The sequence below is a fragment of the Mobula hypostoma genome, chromosome 4 (genome assembly GCF_963921235.1).
Source record: "Mobula hypostoma chromosome 4, sMobHyp1.1, whole genome shotgun sequence".
Lineage (NCBI taxonomy): Eukaryota > Metazoa > Chordata > Chondrichthyes > Myliobatiformes > Myliobatidae > Mobula > Mobula hypostoma.
In genome coordinates this window covers 32,236,428-32,255,429 of record NC_086100.1, presented here as the reverse complement: position 1 = coordinate 32,255,429, position 19,002 = coordinate 32,236,428, and the positions used below count along the sequence as shown (strand labels likewise).

General features: G+C 40.8%; 1 protein-coding gene across 13 annotated transcripts in view; it reads right to left on the bottom strand.

Annotated features, from left to right (window-relative positions):
• dlg1b (discs large MAGUK scaffold protein 1b) overlaps positions 1-19,002 on the bottom strand; it is a 489,566-nt gene that overhangs the window by 261,697 nt on the left and 208,867 nt on the right. The window contains exon 1 of one of the 13 annotated variants that reach the window (XM_063045529.1): positions 12,912-13,415. The exons of the other annotated variants lie outside the window; for them this stretch is intronic. Coding sequence (XP_062901599.1) covers positions 12,912-13,001 — 90 coding nt within the window. The 5' untranslated portion in view covers positions 13,002-13,415. Of the gene's footprint in view, positions 1-12,911; positions 13,416-19,002 lie in introns of those variants that run through there. 13 annotated transcript variants of the gene reach the window in all.

The window sequence follows — 19,002 nt, the reverse complement described above, 5'->3', positions numbered from 1 at the left end:
AGTGGAGGAACTCAACAGGCCAGACAGCATCAATGGAGAGGAAAAAACAGATGATACTTCAGGGGGACTGGAAAGGAAGAGGCAGAAGCCGGAATAAAAAGGTGGAGGAGGGGAAGAGTACAAGCTGGCAGGTGGTAGGTAAAACGAGGTGAGGGGAAATGTGGGTGGTGAGGAAGGGGAGATATAACGTAAGAAGCTGGGAGGGGATAGGGAGAAGAGGTAAAGGACTGAAGAACAAATGTGATAGGAGAGAATAGTGGACTTCAACCTGAGTGTTCCCTAATTAAGTCAACAGAGGAGGCTATAGACAAACGTCGCAATGGAAACAGTAAGTTGAATTGAAATGGGCAGCCCACTGAAATGTCCTGCCATTTGACAAAATTAGTCCCCCAATCAGTGTCAATGAATGTGTAGCTGAAGAACTGGTGCAAAGCAGGATCTCAGGTTCTTGGATCACTGAACCTTTTCTGGGGTAGGGGTTACCTGTACAAGAGAAGTAAATTGCAGCTTAACTGGAGGGGAATCCATATACTGGTCAGCAGGTTCACGAGTGCTACAGAGGAGGGTTTAAGCTAGTTTAACAGGAGGTTAGGAACCAGGTCAGAAAATGGAGTAAATGAAGGTAACGTCATGACCAGGATGAATAGGCAGGAGCAAGATGATACATACAACGGGACGGACAGGATGAAATGTGAGCATTCTAATGCTAGGAGTATCGTGGATAAGGGTGATGAGCATATAGCATGGATGACAACATGGATGATGAGAACATAAAAAGTCTTGGTTGACAGAGCAACAGGAATTGATGTCTAACGTTTAAGAGTTTCAATGTTTCAGAAAAGATAAAGAGGTACATGTAAGAAAGGGGTGGGTGTTGCATTATTAATATCCACAGCTGCACTTAGAGGGACATAATGGATGGCTCATTCACTGAGTCTATATGGGTAAACTCAAAAATATGAGAGCTGCCATCACTTTGAGATTATCCTGCAAACACCCCTAGTAGCTACTGAGACATCGAGGAACACTGTGCAGATGCGAATTTGCTGGGGCATTTTGAGATAAAGGAGGCAGTGTTCGGTATCTTAAAGAACATTAAGGTGGACAAGTCTCCAAGGCCTGATGGGATACAGCCCGGATTATTGAGAGAGGCAAGGGTTGAGATTGCTGGGGCCTTGATCAATATCTTCATCTCCTCCCTAGCCAGAGTACTAGCAAATAGCTAAATTTGTTCCATATTCAAGAAAGAAAACAGGGATAATCCTGGAAACTATAGAAAGGTGGCTCTCACATTAGTGGTAAGGAAGTTATTAGAGAGGATTCTTAGGGATAGGATTTATGAGCAATTGAAAGGCCATGGCCTAACTGGGGACAGTCAGCATAACTTTGCGCTGGGCAAGTTGTGTCTTCCTAACTTGACTGAATTTTTTTAAGGAGGTGACAAAATGAATGATGAAGGTAGAGCTGTGGATGTTAAGTAAGGCATTCAACAAGGTTTGTTATGGGAGGGTCATCCAAAATTTTAAGATGCATTGTGAACTATTTGGATTCATACTTTGCTTCTCATAGCAGGTCGATGGGATTTATTCAGACTGATGTCTGTGACTCATGGCGTTCTGCAGTGACCCATACGGGACATCTGCTGTTTGTGATAGTTAGCACAATACTTTAGAATAGCAGCGACCCAGGTTCAGTTCTTGCCATTGCCTGTAAGGTTTCATCCCACAGTCCAAAGATGTGCCAGTTGGCAGGTTAATTGGTCATTATAGATTGTCCTGTAATTAGGTTAGGGTTAAAAATCGGGGGTTTCTGGGCGACGTGGCTCGAAAGGCTGGAAGAGCCAATTCTGTGCTGTTATCTCAATAAATAAATAAATAGATATAAACAAAATGACCTGGATAGAAATGTAGATGGGTGGGTTAGTAAATTTGCAGATCAAATGAAGATTGGTGGTGTTGTGGGTAGTGTTGAAGACTAGCAGCATATTCTGCCGGATATAGATCAGTTGCAGATACAGTTGGACAAGTGGCAGATGGAGTTTAAACTGGACAATATGAAATATTGCACTTTGGGAAGTCAAAGGTACAGAGACAGAACAATGAAGAGGCCCCTTCACAGTGTAGCTGTGCAGAGGGATTTGGGTGTCCAAGTCCACAGCTCCCTGAATGTAGCTACATAGGGTGATAAGGTCACAAAACGAGAAAGTCTGCAGATGCTGGAAATCCAAGGCAAAGCACAGAAAATGCCGGAAGAACTCAACAGGCCAGGCAGCATCTATGAAGATAAATAGAGAGTTGACAGTTCGGGCCAACACCCTTTATCAGAACGTAGGGTGGTAAGGAAGGAATTTATCATGCTTGCCTCCATTAGCCACAGCAATGAGTTCAAGTGAGAAGTTACATGGCAGCTTTTTAAAACTCTTGTTAGGCAACATCTGGAGTACTTTAATTCACTTCTGGTCACTCCTTTATAAGGATGTTGAGGCTCTAGAGAGGATGCAAAAGAGGTTACCTGCATGATGCCTGGATCAGAGGGCATTTATTGATAGGAGAGGCTGGACAGCCTTGGGGTTGCTTTCTCTAGAGTGAGGAGAGGGGGGAGATTTGACAAAGCCTTATAAGTTTGGGGGGCACAGAAAGAGTAGATAGCCAGTATATTTATCCCAGGGTTGAAATGTCTAATAACAGAAGGCACTTGGGTGTGAGGGGGGGTGGTGGAGAGAGTTTTGCTGTTTGCAGACCACCTTCATGCCTACAGATGCACCTGCAACTTGTGACAGATCATTCTATTCAAATCTGTGAACTCTCAAGAAGCACTCCTGAAATACCCTCTGTGGATAGGGGCAGCAAGGCTTCAGCTATTCCAGTTAATGATGAAGTGAGGATTCCAATGTACATACTCAAAATAAAGTGATTGCTATTAATAGCTTCCTGGAGCTCAAGGGTCTGAGAATAATGTTTTAATTTGCTATAATGTTGGTGAACCCCTCAAATACAGTTAATGCACCATCTTTCAAAGGACAGCCCAACAAAGTTGGCACGTCTGGAAAAGGAAGTCTTCATAATCTTGATAGAACAACGGCTGCAAACTGTTATATTGCACATGTCACTCCTGAACTGAACTTGAAAGATGCTATTGAAAGAAATTCCAGGAAACTACATCTGCACGTTAAATAAACAGGGTGGGTCTAACACTCAATCCAATGCCTATATACACAGGCAATATGTGACAGGACATTTTGACCTATCGCCAGTCAACTCAGCCTTCTCTCAGGCATTGGCCTTGGGATTTTCAAGGAGCACTCTTGCACCTTATGGCTAGAACTCCAGCTACTGTCACCATGGTTTCAACCATCAATTAAACCAAAGGTACTTCCTGCTGCTGAACAAAGTGTGCATTTGAATTTGGCTGGTTGGCACACTCCAAGATAGAAAAAAATTAACAAATTCAGCATTGAAGGATTAACATCATCAATAGCCCATTTCACATTTGTTTTCAGTCAAGTTTTTTCTGAATGGATGTGAACCCACAGCACCACTTTTATGTATAAACATATAACAAAAAAATGCTGGAAACATGGAGTTGATGAGGCATTATCTGTGGAGGGGGAAAAGAATTAATGTTGCATAAGTAATCCATTGACAGAATCAGACAGTATCACTAATCAACAGCTTACAAAAGGAACAAAAAGGAACCTGCTGGAGGTACTCAGGAGGCTAAGCAGCATCTGCAGGGGGTGAAGGAAGTGTCAATGCTATGAGTCAAAACCCTGCAGAGGGCAGAGGAGAGAGGGAAGATGGTACAAAGAGGGGAGGGGGAAAGAGCAGGCACCAGGGGCTGGCAAATGAAAGGCGCACTGAAAGGATGACAAGCAGATGGAACCAGGTGTCAGAGGAGAAGTTGAGACAGACAGGGGATGGGTGGAAGCAGATCTGGGACGCAGCAAGGGAGTCCAAGAGATACCAAATCAGTTGTGGTGCAGGTGAAACAGGAGGCATTGCCCTTTTACTGTGCCAGCTTATACTGGAGAACTGGGTTCACGAAAAAATGACAACAAGCAGATAATCTTTAATAATTTTATTCTCTCCACTCCATACACCATTCCCTTTAATTTTATGAACTTAAAAACTAAACAAATCCTTTTTTGAATTCCTCTACAAATACTAAACAAATGTTTTATTTCCAGCCTCTAATTGTTTCAAAATATCATTTATTTTAGTATACTCACAAAGTACAAACTTCTCAGGACATGTTCAGAAATACCGTCTGGTAATAGATGGCATATTGTTTGGGAGAAGTTAGAAGATTTAGCCTCTTATTAACATGCATTAGGATGTACTGTAGCTGGAAATGCTCCATGGAATCATGTAATGAAGAATACGAATATTCATCTAATGTGATTTTAATTTATTCATGAAATGCCAATGAAAGCAATTATTGCCCAGTCCTAAATGTGCCCGAATAGGAAGGAAATTAAGAGTAAGTAGCTCTTTGGTTACAAAAATGCGAGATGTCTTTCTTTTGAATTGGGTGAGCTTTAACAACCAGCCAATCGATCCCTGATTATCAATGTAACTCGCTTTTTTCAGTCTAAGTGCTCAAGTTTAAATTCAGCTTCCACGGTGGGATTCATGGTGGGCACCATGGTGGGCACCAGGGTAACACAGCATTTAGCACAGCGCTTCTACAGCTCAGGGTGTCAGAGTACAGAGTTCAATTCCGACGCCGACTGTAAGAAGTATGTGCATTCTTCCCGTGAGCGTGTGGGTTTCCTCCGTGTGCTCTGGTTTCCTCCTACAGCCCAAAGACGTACTAGTTAGTAGGTTAGTTGGTCATTGTAAATTGTCCCATGTTTAGGCTGGGGTTAAGTATGTGGGTTGCTGGGTGATGCAGTTTGTTCGGCTCGAAGGGCCTGTTCTGCACTGTATTTTTAATAAGTTAATAAAATACAATAAATAAATGTTATATCGATAAAACAATGTGCCAGAAGTCTGGTTGCTAGCCCAGTAATGCAACTATTATATGGGCACATCTTAAGGTATCTGATGTAGGAGCATCTAATACCTACATTCGGTGCAAGTAAGGTTGACGCCACATGCCGGGGGTGTGGGGGAGGGGGGAGAGAAAAGACTGAAATGACAACGTGGAAACCAAGCTGGATCAATGTTACAGTCTACATGACTAGATTTTGAAGCTTAGCCAGACTGGCTGAAATTTCCAATTTAGATTAAATACATTCAATTAGATTTAAAAGATTCAAAAATAAATTGCAAGCATACATCTTTCAGGATCTCAAAGGCTTCCAGGAGTCCTTATTGCTGATGAAATACTTAAGTGCAGTAAATGTTGAGAAGCTGCATGGTAATTCATGCACAGCAGAACTTCACAAAAGCGGTAACTGAACAGATAACAGTTTTAAGTAAAGCTGGTTAAAAGGCAAATCTAAGGACATAATGAAAAGTGCAGCTCAAATAATCTTATGACATCTTCGCTACACATCTAAAAGGGCAGGGATGTTCTCGGTTTAATGCCTTAGCTGAAAGACAGCATGTGTAATAGCACAGCATTTTCTCATAAATGTCAGGGCATGTTATGTAATTTATGCAGTGGGACTTAACTCCACAATTTCCTAACAGTACTGATACCGAGTGATAACAGGTAGACGTAATTCTTACCACAGATGTACAGAAAATCTTACACAAAATTACTTAAAAATATTAAATACTCAGATATGGCAAGTTAAATAATATCTATCAAGGCAACGGTTTTCCTTACAATATTTAAAAGTAAGTCAGCAAGTTCTGCTTTTTAATGCTCACTACTGAATGTCCTCTGGGAGACTGTTGCATATCCCTCGAACTGGTGTAATCCATGTGAAGGTGCTTCCATAATTCTGCTAGACAACATGAGCAGGATTGCAGTAATTGTAGTGAAGCAACGTTTCAAAGTCAAGACAGTGAGCTTGAAACAGATGATCTGCCCATGTACTAAACAAGCTGACTTCTTCCATATATTTGAAGTCACAATTTTAGGAGGCACTGCTAACCTCCCTTGGTGAATTCAGAAGGATGGAAGTAATAGGTGTTAAGTCAATGCACAATTTTGTTTTTTCAGAAGTGCATTGTTCTGTGTTGCCACCGCATTCCCTGATGAAGAGGGGATTTTCTTTTTCTCACACTCTCATCGGTGTAGAGCCTCGGGAGATTTATAAAGTTAATTACTTGTAGAAGATCTACAAGCTTCTACTGTTGTAGCTGTGCAATTTCAGTAGCCTGTACAATGCTGACCCTCAGTGATTGATAGTATGTCATGGTTGGTGGGCTGGGAGAGCAGAGGCAATGGGTACACTCATAACTTCACCTCCAACACCGTAGGAGTAAAGCTAATGGGATGCTGTACAACTCATGATGACTACAGCCCAGAACCAAGATTACCTCAAACTTCAGCAGCTACTTTGCAATATTCAGTCAGCGTTTTCATTTTGGGCACAGCTCTGAGCTGTCATCAGTACTTTCACTCAAAGGTCCTTTACCAACCTGCCCCTGGAATATCATACTGTCCTTCAACAATGAAGATTCATTGAAAGATGCTGGAAAACACAGACCATTTCTCATATTGGTCACTTCGGTTAAAGGAAGGCATCACTATTATTTTTAATGTGCCAACAACACCCGTGATTGCTTGAGGCACAGAGTATTTGAAGATCAAGACCTTAGACCTGGAATAAAATGCCATTAACCATTGGGTATCAATGATTGCTGCTTTTCTGTCTCTGAGACTGGATGACCTGCAGTAGTTACGTCAAGGCTCAGGGAAAGGTACCACCAAAGCCAACTCCAAATTCACCAGAAGGGAAAAATGAGTGACTGTCAGCATCTCTTCTGAGGACGACATCCTCAGTTATATTCAGTTGGCCTCACTTGATAGGACATGCCATTCACCTGCCCCACATACTATTCTGAATGGTTATGGGATGCATTCACCAGGTAGACAGGCCACATTGAACAACCACAACATTTCCACTGACTCCTAAGAATCGCTATGAAAGCTCCACATAGACAAGGAGCCATCAGACCGGCATTGACAACCTCAAGGCCATGGCACAACAAGGAACAGAGAAGTCCTGTATAAGCAGTCACCTCACAAACTACCCACCTGTCTGTCCCTCTGGCTATCATCTGTGGAATGGTCCGAGGTTCCCACACTGGCCTAATTAGTCATCTCAGAACTCAAAGTTGGACAGGAAGTCTTTCTCGGTCTTGAGGAACCACTTCAGAATATCTGAACTGAAAATGCCCTTAGCTGGTGACTGCCGTTTGCTATTTGTAATAGCCATTTGCTATCACCACGAACCAAAGGAATCTCAAGTTTTTGTTCACAGTGAGCTGTGCTGGAGGAAACAATATGCTCAAAATTGATCCCTGAAAAAAAACACTGCTTCAAACAGATTATCTGTCTATCTCAGTACTTCCTGTGAACAAGTTGCTCACCACATCTCCTTCATTACAAAAGTGATCGCATATTGTGATAAATATACGTCTCTCTTTCATTCTGGCACACAATTTCTTGGAAAGGGCAGGCAAATGGTGATAATGAGATGGAGAAGGGCGGGGTGCAGGTAGAGTGGGATGGGTTGGTTGGGTGATTGGGGACTGGTGATGACCAATGGATGAAGAGTAGGGTCTGGGGTTGATTGGTGGAGGAAGAGCGGAGCTGATGTCCATTGGTGGAGGTGGAGTAGGGCTTTATGCTGGATGGTGGAGGATAAGTAGCATGCAAACTAAATCTTCTGAGAAACTACAAATGCAGCCAGAGATCACAATTATCTGGCAACATCAACTCATTTTATCACAGGTATTGTCAAATAGGGTCATTGCTAGAGTACTGATGACCCTGCTGAACATTGCTGGATGGAAGGAACAGTTTGAGTAAATCCTGTGGTGACATTTGGGATTGAAACAATTTATTACAAATAACCATACCATGGGGTGTCAAGGTAGACAGCGGTTAGCACAAAGCTATTGCAGCTCAGGGCATTGGAGTTCTGAGTTCAATTCCAATGCTGTCTGTAAGGAGTTTGTACATCCTCCTCACGAACTTCTGGTTTTCCTCCAGGTAGAAACATAGAAAATAGAAAATAGGTGCAGGATGTACAAGTTAGTAGGTTAATTGGTCATTGTAAATTGTCCCGTGATTAGGCCGATGTGGCCCAAGAATCTCACAGAACTAGAAGCCTTTTGCAAGGAAGAATGGGTGAAAATCCCCCAAACAACAATCGGAAGACTCTTAGCTGGCTACAGAAAGCATTTACAAGCTGTGATACTTGCCAAAGGGGGTGTTACTAAGTACTGACCATGCAGAGTGCCCAAACTTTCGCTTCGGGCCCTTTTCCTATTTTGTTATTTTGAAACTCTAAAAGATGGAAATAAAGAAGTAACCTTGCTTAAAATATTAAACAAATGTGTCATCTTTGGCTCAGTGCCTTTTGGAGATCAGGTCGTCTTTTGCTCGCTTGGCTACTCATAGTGGCAGAGATTTTGACCAGGGGTGCCCAAGCTTTTGCATGCCACTGCACATACATCAACAATATTTAAATGCCAAGTGGCGTTTGTAACTAGGATCTTTGTAGGTTCCAGATCCTCGGTAATGGTCTTTATATATGAGGATCAGAGGGTTTCATCGGGTCCGAGTCCATAGGACACTCAAAGCTGCTATGCAGGTTGACTCTGTGGTTAAGAAGGCATACGATGTATTGGCCTTCATCAATCATGGGATTGAGTTTAAGAGCCGAGAGGTAATGTTGCAGCTATATAGGACCCTGGTCAGACCCCTCTTGGAGTACTGTTTTCATTTCTGGTCGCCTCACTACAGGAAGGACGTGGAAACCATAGAAAGGGTGCAGAGAAGATTTACAAGGATGTTGCCCGGATTGGAGAGCATGTCTTATGAGAACTGGTTGAGTGAACTTGGCCTTTTCTTCTTGGAGCGACTGAGGATAAGAGGTGACCTGATAGGGGTGTACAAGATAATGAGAGGCATTGATTGTGTGGATAGTCAGAGACTTTTCCCCAGGGCTGAAATGGCTAGCACAAGAGGGCATAGTTTTAAGGTGCTTGGAAGTAGGTACAGAGGAGATGTCAAGGGATATGTTTTTCTTTTAAAACGCAGAGTGGTGTACGTGGAATGAGCTGCCGACAGCGTGGTGAAGGCAGAAACGATAGGGTCTTTTAAGAGATGGCTCCTGGATGGCTACATGGAGCTTACAAAAATAGAGGGCTATGGGTAAAGCCTAGGTAGCTCTAAGGACATGTTTGGCACAGCTTTGTGGCCCGAAGGGCCCGTATCATGCTGTAGGTTTTCTATGTTTCTATGTTAACTTGATGGATTGCTGGGTGATGTGGGGCTCATGGGAATGGAGGGAGGGATGGATGGATGGACAGAGGGAGGGATGAATGGATGGATGGACAGAGGGAGGGATGGATGGATGGAGAGAGGGAGGGATGGATGGATGGAGAGAGGGAGGGATGGATGGATGGACGGAGGAAGGGATGGATGGATGGACGGAGGGAGGGATGGATGGATGGACAGAGGGAGAGATGGATGGATGGATGGACAGAGGGATGGATGGATGGATGGACAGAGGGATGGATGGATGGATGGACGGAGGGATGGATGGATGGATGGATGGAGGGAGGGAGGGATGGATGGATGGACAGAGGGAGGGATGGATGGATGGACAGAGGGAGAGATGGATGGATGGACGGACAGAGGGATGGATGGATGGATGGACAGAGGGATGGATGGATGGATGGACAGAGGGATGGATGGATGGATGAGACAGATTTTTTGCATCAAGTACTATTTCAAATACTGTTATACCTTAAGGATTTATGTGACACACCAGTCACAAGCAGCCTCAGTACTACAGGTAGTCAACTCACTTCAGTTCTGGAATTGTTATTTTGTTCAGAATGATTTTGACAGAACCAACATGGAGAAGGAGTTGGGGAGAGGGTAAAAAGGGAAAGATAAAATAATTCAATCCACTGACAGTGTTTTTACCCTTTCCTTGCTCCTGTTTGCTGAAAAATAGGCAATTTCTATATTTCATGAGATCTCCCATTTCCTGATGTGCAGAGCACATATAGACAATACCAATCCTAAAATAAATTTGCCAGATTTGCAAAGCTCAGCCTTAGGTTAACCTGATTAATCCCAACCATCCTTACTAGCCACCCTCTTGAAGCTTCATATTGGAAAATGGTTGTCACTTGTTCATATAGATAGCTGAAAATTAATTCTGAAATCTTATCAATCATACTTTACAAGTTACTTCCAAAAGATACAAGTGACAATGGTTTTATAGAAGTAGGTTACACAATTCAGTAGATTTTTGGGTACAGTTAAGAGATCGAACATCAGTTTAACAATTAACTATTGCATCAGAAATACTTTATTGGCAACTCAGATCAACTCAAATACTGTTGAACCAGAGGGATTTAGAATTCAAAGTATGGGCTTTGAACCAGAACATTTGTGACTGATTATCAATTAACAGACCCAGGTACTGGTTGCAGGACTGGGAGCTTATCACATCAAGGTCAAGAAGTAGCAACCTGGCAACACCTACTAAGAGGCATCTATATCCCAAACGAAGGAAAACACTGACCTGACCACAGCCAGACTCACTAGCCCAGCCTGGTTACACAATTTAATAAAGAGCAGGATGCAGAAATGATTCAGGACAATGGGTTCAAGGATGAGGAATAATCTTGGGAAGAAAGAGTTTTCTCTTTGAAACAAAGAAGTTGAGGGGGATTCCAATAATGTTTTTAAAATTATGAAGAGTCTAGACAGTCAAGAACGATTATTTTCAATGGCAGTAGGCTCATGAACCAGAGGACACAACATCTAATGAAACGGAAGGGGAAATGTTTATAATTTGGAATGCAGTGCAACAGATTGGTAGTAGTGGTGGGTAGGGGATCAGATTCCATTTGTAGCATTCAGAAGGCAAGTGTTTGAAAAGAAAAACAAAATGCAGGATAGAGGGAAGAAGACAGAGAGAAGCACTAGCTGAAATTCTCTGGCATAGAAACACAGATGAAATGCTGGAGGAATTCAACAGGCCAGGCAGCATCTATGGAAAAGAGTATTCCTCCAACATTTTGTGTGTCTTGGTTAGATTTCCAGCATCTGCAGATTTTCTCATGTTTGTGATTTTCTCTTACATACAGCCAACACAGACCATGGGCCAGACAGCCTCCTTCCAAGCTATAACCTCTCTGATTTTATGTCAAACCTCTGACTGCCACAGCACAAGAAATCACACTCAAGTTAATCAGGATACATGGAAAAGAGTGAACTGAGCTAAACTAAACTAAATACAGACCAACCATTTGTTCAAAGTTCTACAGTTCGAGTTCCAAGCACAATGCACAGATTTTCACTAAGCTAAAATATTGAATAAAACTTGGTGCATGGTTTCTTCGGATTTAAACCACTTTCTACGAATATGGGACACACAAATGTCGTCATTGCTCCTAAATAGATGTTGGGATACACAAGTATAATATATACACTAGCCGTTTAAGTGTTGGGGCTTCAACCCAACAGTAGTAGGATAGCATAATTATACCACTATGTACCACTAGTTTTTTTTTGTATTATTCCACTTATTTTTTGCTCATGCACATCCAAAAGTTACTTCCCGCAATCCAAAACCAACAATACATTTGCAGCCTTTTATTGTAACAATGCTCAGGCCAGTTCAAGCAATGTTAAACCAGTACAACCCTTCATGAAATGGATCCAAAGTTACACCATGGCCTGTTGGTTTGAAGTGAATACTGCGCTGTAAAATTTGAATGGACAGGTGGTGCTATTAACAATTCCCTCTGATTCAAAATTTTCTTGCTAAAAGACACATGACTTGTGTCAATATTAACATTAGTCAGACTCAACAAAGCATCAAACAGAAATTGGACAAGTTTAAAAATTCAACATTAAAGTATAGAAAGTAACCCATACCATGCAAGTATTCAATTTTTTTTACATAAAAAGATTAAGTACTGTATTATAGCTGAAGAACTCTACTTCAAAACTGCCAAGCAGTTGCTTGATCTTTAGCTGTGTACACGTCTCATTGCAGCACACATCTCTCCTACAGTATGTCAAAAGACCTGTCAAAAAGCTGTTTGCTGTTCCGATTCCGACTGCTGCAACTTAACACCACAAATTTACTTGTCCCAGGTGCAGAAGGCCTTTAAAAATCACTAACTATTATGGAGGTCTGGGTGAACAATGAACTTTCAAACTATGCAAGTCTCAAGTCAATGTGCAATGCACAATAACTTGTGCTTTAACTCTGGGAAATATGCATTTCTTAAGAATGAATTGTTAAATTCTTTTCAGCAGAATGCATTCATCCTTGATTGTATTCAGTTTTATCAATAATGGACAATAAATACATTTGTATGTACTAACTCAGTACATGAGCACTGACTGCCTCTCATTTTCCAGTAAGTAATCTATGCAATACAATGTTTACCCTTCCCCCGGTATTTCCCCAAGCAGGTTTACCTTCAAAGCACCAGCCTACCATCAATAAACTGAATTCCATGTAACCTTTCACATAACCATCTAGAACTTCAAGGAATTATAAAAATTCTTCGAGAAAATAGAGAAGCATCAAACAAGAGCTATATGAAGATAAATGGAAAAAATACTGCAGAAATATTTAACCAGGAAGATTCTTTACAAAAAATGCTAATTTTTAAGAGTTTGACTGAAATAAGTGATGGATATCATATTTTAGCTGAACAGTAACATGGCCTTCATGAAAGCCATTCTTGTCTCCAAGTCTACACATACCATGAAGCAAGCATTTACTGCCCGTTTCATTAACTTACCGATAGATGAAGATGCTGCTGTCTAGACTTCCTCACGTTCTTGATAAAGCGACGACCCAGCTTTTTGGCATACCAAACAGAAGCAAACATTCTTTCCCTATTGCTTTTATTCTACCTCGTCTTCAACGGTACTGCTGTATTAGATCTCACTTTATTGCAAAACATCTGACGATAGCTGGTACTTTAGGAAGATAAACTAGATTGTACTGCGTCACACAGTCACAGGTTGGTTTTAAAAGGGAGGGGGAACCCAGTTCCTTGCAATAAATTAGACTGTATCACACTGTATATATATATATTTATACACACACAGGGCAACCCTGACCCACACAGCTTATGTTAGATTGAGTCTATATTACATGCTTAATGTTTTGCACCTTTAAAAAGCACAGAATCAGATGAGAGCTCGTTTGCAGACTGAGCTGATGTGATTGAAATAGATTTAATTTAAAATTCTGCTCAATCCAATTTAAAGGAGGTGAGGAGTGGGTGAGTTGCGCCAAGTCTAGTAAAGCTATGACAAGGAATGAAGCTAGTGTTCCACAGGCATGCGTGATTCAGCAAATAAAGCTTTTAAATGCTGACTGGATGCGTCGGTTGCACAGTCACAAGCGACGACTTGTGCCAGGGAACTACAAGATGCACGACCAGCTGCAAATGTGCTGTAAGACAAAATTGTAGATTTACTCTGTACAACGGCATTCCCAAATGCTGTTTAAGCACATCATCCATTAACTTTTGCCATCAGATAATCCCCTGCCAAACACCATAAAAGAATTAATGCCACTTTTTGCATTCATTCGATAAATTGATTTAACTGTTTATGTTGAATTACTGATTTCACAAAGCTCCACATTTTTAAAAAAAATCAGGCAAGTTCAAGGGAAAACAAAACATCTTTTTTCACCCTCTTATGGCAAAGAAAAACTTTTCCCAAGCATTCTATTTACACAGTATTGCAGGCCATTTATTAACAGAAAGGTATTCTGCCCGAGACTGTAGATTTCATTTTCCTATTGAATTAACAGCAGCATCTCATCACTAGAGAATAAAAAACGATATCCTTTAGACTGAGCATTCACTCAAGTTGGTCGTGACCTGCATATATTAAATACTTAATTTAAAAAGTCAGGAAATGTACAAAAGGCCTGTAATTTGGGTGGAGGGGAGGATAAAGAATACTATGGCTTCTCCTTTGGAGAAGGAAACCCTGGTGCACTGGACAGAATTAAGGAAACAAGTACGATGAACAAAATCCATTATATAAAGGTTGTACATCAGCATGGTGTTAGAGTGGGTGGTAGCATAAATTGTTTCATTGGGCTCGCCACCAGAGAAAAATAAAAAATGCACGCTAGATCAAAATATGCAGTATATCAGGAGGGATTATACTTATTTAAAATATTTCATCAGGATCGCACATCGAGATAAAACAACATCTCGTTCGGAATGACTCAGTGATGACAGCAATAGAAATCAGAGCCATATGGACCAGCAGACCAGCAATAAGAGACTGGTGAATTAACCCCTTAGGCATTGCAAGTGAAAAGATAAGGGCATGCTCTTTTTATTTTGACTGCAGCATTAACAGATAATATATTGAAGGTGGAGAAGAAATGGAAAAGCTAGTTTGTTTGACCATGAATAATTTAAGGGACAAGAGGAAAATAAACCAGTTCAGAAGTCTGCATTTTTTTGGAGTCTGAATTCAGCTTGACAGCAGGGTTGAAAAGTTTGTTTTGGTGCACAGAATATGTAAATTTATCATCCCATTTGGAAAATTATTTAAACATCGAACACTATAGCACAGTATAGGCCCTTTGGTCCACAATGTTATGTCAATCATTAACCTTGCTTAAGATCAATCTAACCCTTCCTTCCTACACAGCCCTCCATTTTTCTATCATCCATGTGTCTACCCAAGAGTTTCTTCAATGTCTTTAATATATCTGTCTCTAGCAGCGCATTCCACACATCTACCACTCCCTGTGTAAAAAAAACTACCTTTGACATCTCCCCTCTACTTTCCTCCAATCACCTTAAAATTATTTTCTCTCCAAAACTAATAGCTGCAATATTAATTCCCAGGTTGCTGGTTGTCAATGCAATAGCAAGCCAAGGTCATAAGATAGAAAATCTGTACCACAGCACTCTGAATCATAAAGTCAGAGAGATACAACACATATATTGGCTTTTTGGTCCACTGAGTCTATGCTAACTATAAACCAGCCTTTTTCACTAATTCTATATTTGTTTATTTATTTCTACACTCCCATCAACTGCCCCAGATTCTCTGACTTATGTATACACCAGGGAGTAATTTTACAGTGGCCAATTAATCCATCAATCTGGGATTTGAGAGGAAACTAGACCTGAGGAAATACAAGTGGTCACAGGAGGAACTTGCTAACTCCACACAGACAGCATCCAAGATCAGATTGTACTCTGGTTGTAGCAACTCTATTAGATACACTAATATACTATCCTAGTTACTGAGTAACTCAATACCATTGGTTAATAACCCTAATGTGCAGTTCCTTGTATTTTTATGCTCCCTTCTTGATTATATACACGGACATAGTTTGGAAAAAATGACATTACGTAAGGAACTCTTATCTATCTTTGCAAGCTGACATTTGGAACCTTACCCCAATACTGCACAAGTCCAAATACTCATCAAGTAGCTAGTTAAACAACTAATGGGCAGAATTAGATCCAAAAGCTTATGAATGTACAAGCAAGAAATCAGTTCTAATACTTAACACATTTGTACGTGTTAAGAATCCTGTTCCGCCAACAGCCAAGAGGAAACCAAAACCCCTGCAGGCCATATTCAACAATAGTAGAAAAGCAGCAAAGTAAGAGCTCCTCGTTCTTGGCTTCTGTGCTATTCAATCAAATCGCTCAGCAGTACACCATCAACTCATTAAAAACTTCTCCTCCCTAATGAGAAATTATGTGGCCTGTTTCAAGCCTCCTAAAGAACAACATTCGAAATCAGCAAATTAGTGAGGTATCAATTAACCCTGTGATCCAATACTAACAAAACTCTAAAGAATGATTTTTAATGTTACTGTGGAAATAAATATATATATCAAATATACGTAGGCAGTAAAAGCACTTAGTGTCACTTAAATAATAAAACTGCCAATACCTTCAGAAATGAGGATAAGAAAGTGGCGTGATTGCTGAAAAATTATGTGTTTGTTTTTCTTTCTATGTGAATCAGAATTGAAGCTAAGAACCAGACCTATAACATCAGGGACATAAGATCACTTCGGAATTACAATTGGAAACTATAGGGAAGCGCCTTCCGTAGGAAAGGCATTCAACATTTCTGCAAATGGCATCAAACTTGGAGATCCAAGACGGTCAATTTTAAAAACAAGAACACATTCTTCTTTACACATTAGTGAGGAAGTTTTATTGTGCCAGCATTAATAACTGCATTTTGGAATGTTATGATAATGAATCTATGTTTTTCTGGCTCTTTGTGATTTTTATGAATGGCGTGGAGGAAGAAGTGAAATGACGGGTTCATAAGTTTACAAAGGACACAAGGGTTGGTGGTGTTGTGGACAGTGCCGTAGGTTGTCGTTGGTTACATTGGAAAACGTAGGCTGCAGAATTGGTCTGAGAAGTGGCAGATGGAGTTCAACCCATAAAAGTTTGAAGTGATTCACTTTGGAAGGTTGAAATCAAAGGCAAAATACAGGGTTAAAGGCAGGGTTCTTTACAGTCTGGAGGAACAGAAGGATCTTAGGATCCAAGTTCACAGATCCTCCAAAGTTGCAGTGCAAATTAATAGGGTGGTTAAGAAAGTGTATGGTGCATTGGCCTTCATTAGTCAGAGGACTGAGTTCAAGAACCACAAGGTAATGTTGCAGCTCTATTATAACTGTGGTTAAACCACCCTTGGAATATTGTGTTCAGTTCCAGTCACCTCATTATAGGAGGAATGTGAAAGTTTAAGAGAAGGTACAAAGGAGATTTACGGGATGTTGCCTGGATTATAGAGCATGACTTATGAAGAGCTAGATTTTTCTCTTTGGAGTGAAGGAGCATGTGAGATGACTTGATAAAGGTGGACAACACAAAAGGCATAGATGGAGTAAATACCCAGAGACATTTTCCCAGGTAGGAAATTTCCTCCAAGGTGTTTGGAGGAAATTATTGAGTGGACGTCAGACATGGCTTTTTTTAAACAATGAGAATGGTAGGTGTATGAATTGTGCTGCCAGGGGTGGTGGTAGAGGAAGATACATTAGGAACATTTTAAGAGACTCTTCGATAAGCACATGGATGAAATAAAAATGAAGGCCACATGGGAGGGAAGGTTTAGAGTAACCTTAGAGTAGGTTAAGTAGTTAGCACAACATTGTGGGCCAAAGGGCTTGTACTGTGCTGTACTATTCTATTTTCTAATCTGATAACAACTCTTCGTGGAAAATCTAAATCTTTGTTCAAATTTTAATATATCATGTCTGGTTTCAGTGCTATTTTTCTGAATTCTTAAGCTTCTACCATTATTCGATCAAAATTCAAAATTTATGGTAAAGTTTGCATTAACGGATCAAGTTGGTGACTAGCAGGGTTGGTCATGATACATTGACTTCCGAAAACGGCCGAATCAATATGATTATAGTAAACCAGACGGGAGTTAAGCACAAGGATAATAATTTTACATTTAGAACAGAGGAAGAATTGGAAAGCTCTGCTCATCAGCTAATCCAAGCACAATGATAAGTGAAACTTGGTATCATCTAAGACATTATTGACAGAACTTAGTATAAGTTAAATTTTATGAAGAGAAGCATAAAGGAGTGATATGTAGAGATGGGAAGTCAATGCAGTGAATATGGAATCAATAGCTTAAGATTGAAGTAATGTTCTACTTCAATAACAGGAGCAGGAGCAGGAGCCCGAGCCCAAAGCTATGGGAAACCAGGGGTGTCTGGATGGAGTGCTTGATGCACGGTACAAGTGTGTCATGACTACAGATTACACAAACATTTCTGACAGCCGACGTGATGGTGACATGAAAAAAAACACTGAATGAGTTTATTTCTCCACATTACTACACACAAGCAATCATTTCACTTGGCCTAGTTCAGTGGCTATGTCCCAAAAGCAAAATACAGAGAAATGTAGCAGCAAAATCCTAGACCAAACTAGGAAATCTAGCAGAATTGAAATTGGGTTGTTACAGTCACATGTACTGAAGTACAGTAAAATCGTGTCTTGCATTCTGTTCATAAAGATCAATTCATTACCCAGTGCACTGAGGTACAAGGAAAAAAGAAAAACAGAATGTATAATGAAGTATAATAGCTACAGAGAAAGTGCAGTGCAAGTAGACTATAAAAGCAAGATCGTAATGAGGTGGATTGTGAGATCAAGGGCCCACGTTATCATACTAGGGAACCATTCAATGGTTTTCTAACAGTAGGAAGGTGTCCTTCAGCCTGGTGGTTTGTGCTTTCAGGCTTTTGTATCTTCTGTCCTCTGGGAGAGGGGAGAAGAGAAAATGGCTGGGGTGGGTGAGAGCTTTGATTATGCTGGCTACTTTACTGAGGCAGTGAGAAGTATAGGCAGAGTCCATAGAGGGGACTCTGGGTTTTGGGATGTGGTGAGCTGTGACTACTACTCTGCATTTTCTTGCAGTCACAAGCAAAGCAGCAGCCATACCATCCAGATAGGATGCTTTCTGTAGTTCTTTGATAAAAATTGGAAATGCTCAAATAGAACACGCCAAATTTCTTCAGTCTCCTGAGGAAGTGGAGGCACTGATGAGCTTTCATGGCCACGGTTTGTGAATGGCTAGACCAGGCCAGGTTATTGGTGATGTTCACTCCCAGGAATTGGAAAACGTCAACTATCATAACTTCACAATGCTAATGTAAACAGGAGCATATGCACTAGCCCCTTCCTGAAGTAAATGGTCAGCTCTTTTGCTCTGCTGACAGTGAGGGAAAGATTATTCTCATAACAACACCATGTTAATCAGCTCTCTATCTCCTTCTTGTATGGTAACCTATTTTTATTTGAGATACAGCTCACAACAGAGGTATTATCTGCAAACTTGTAGATG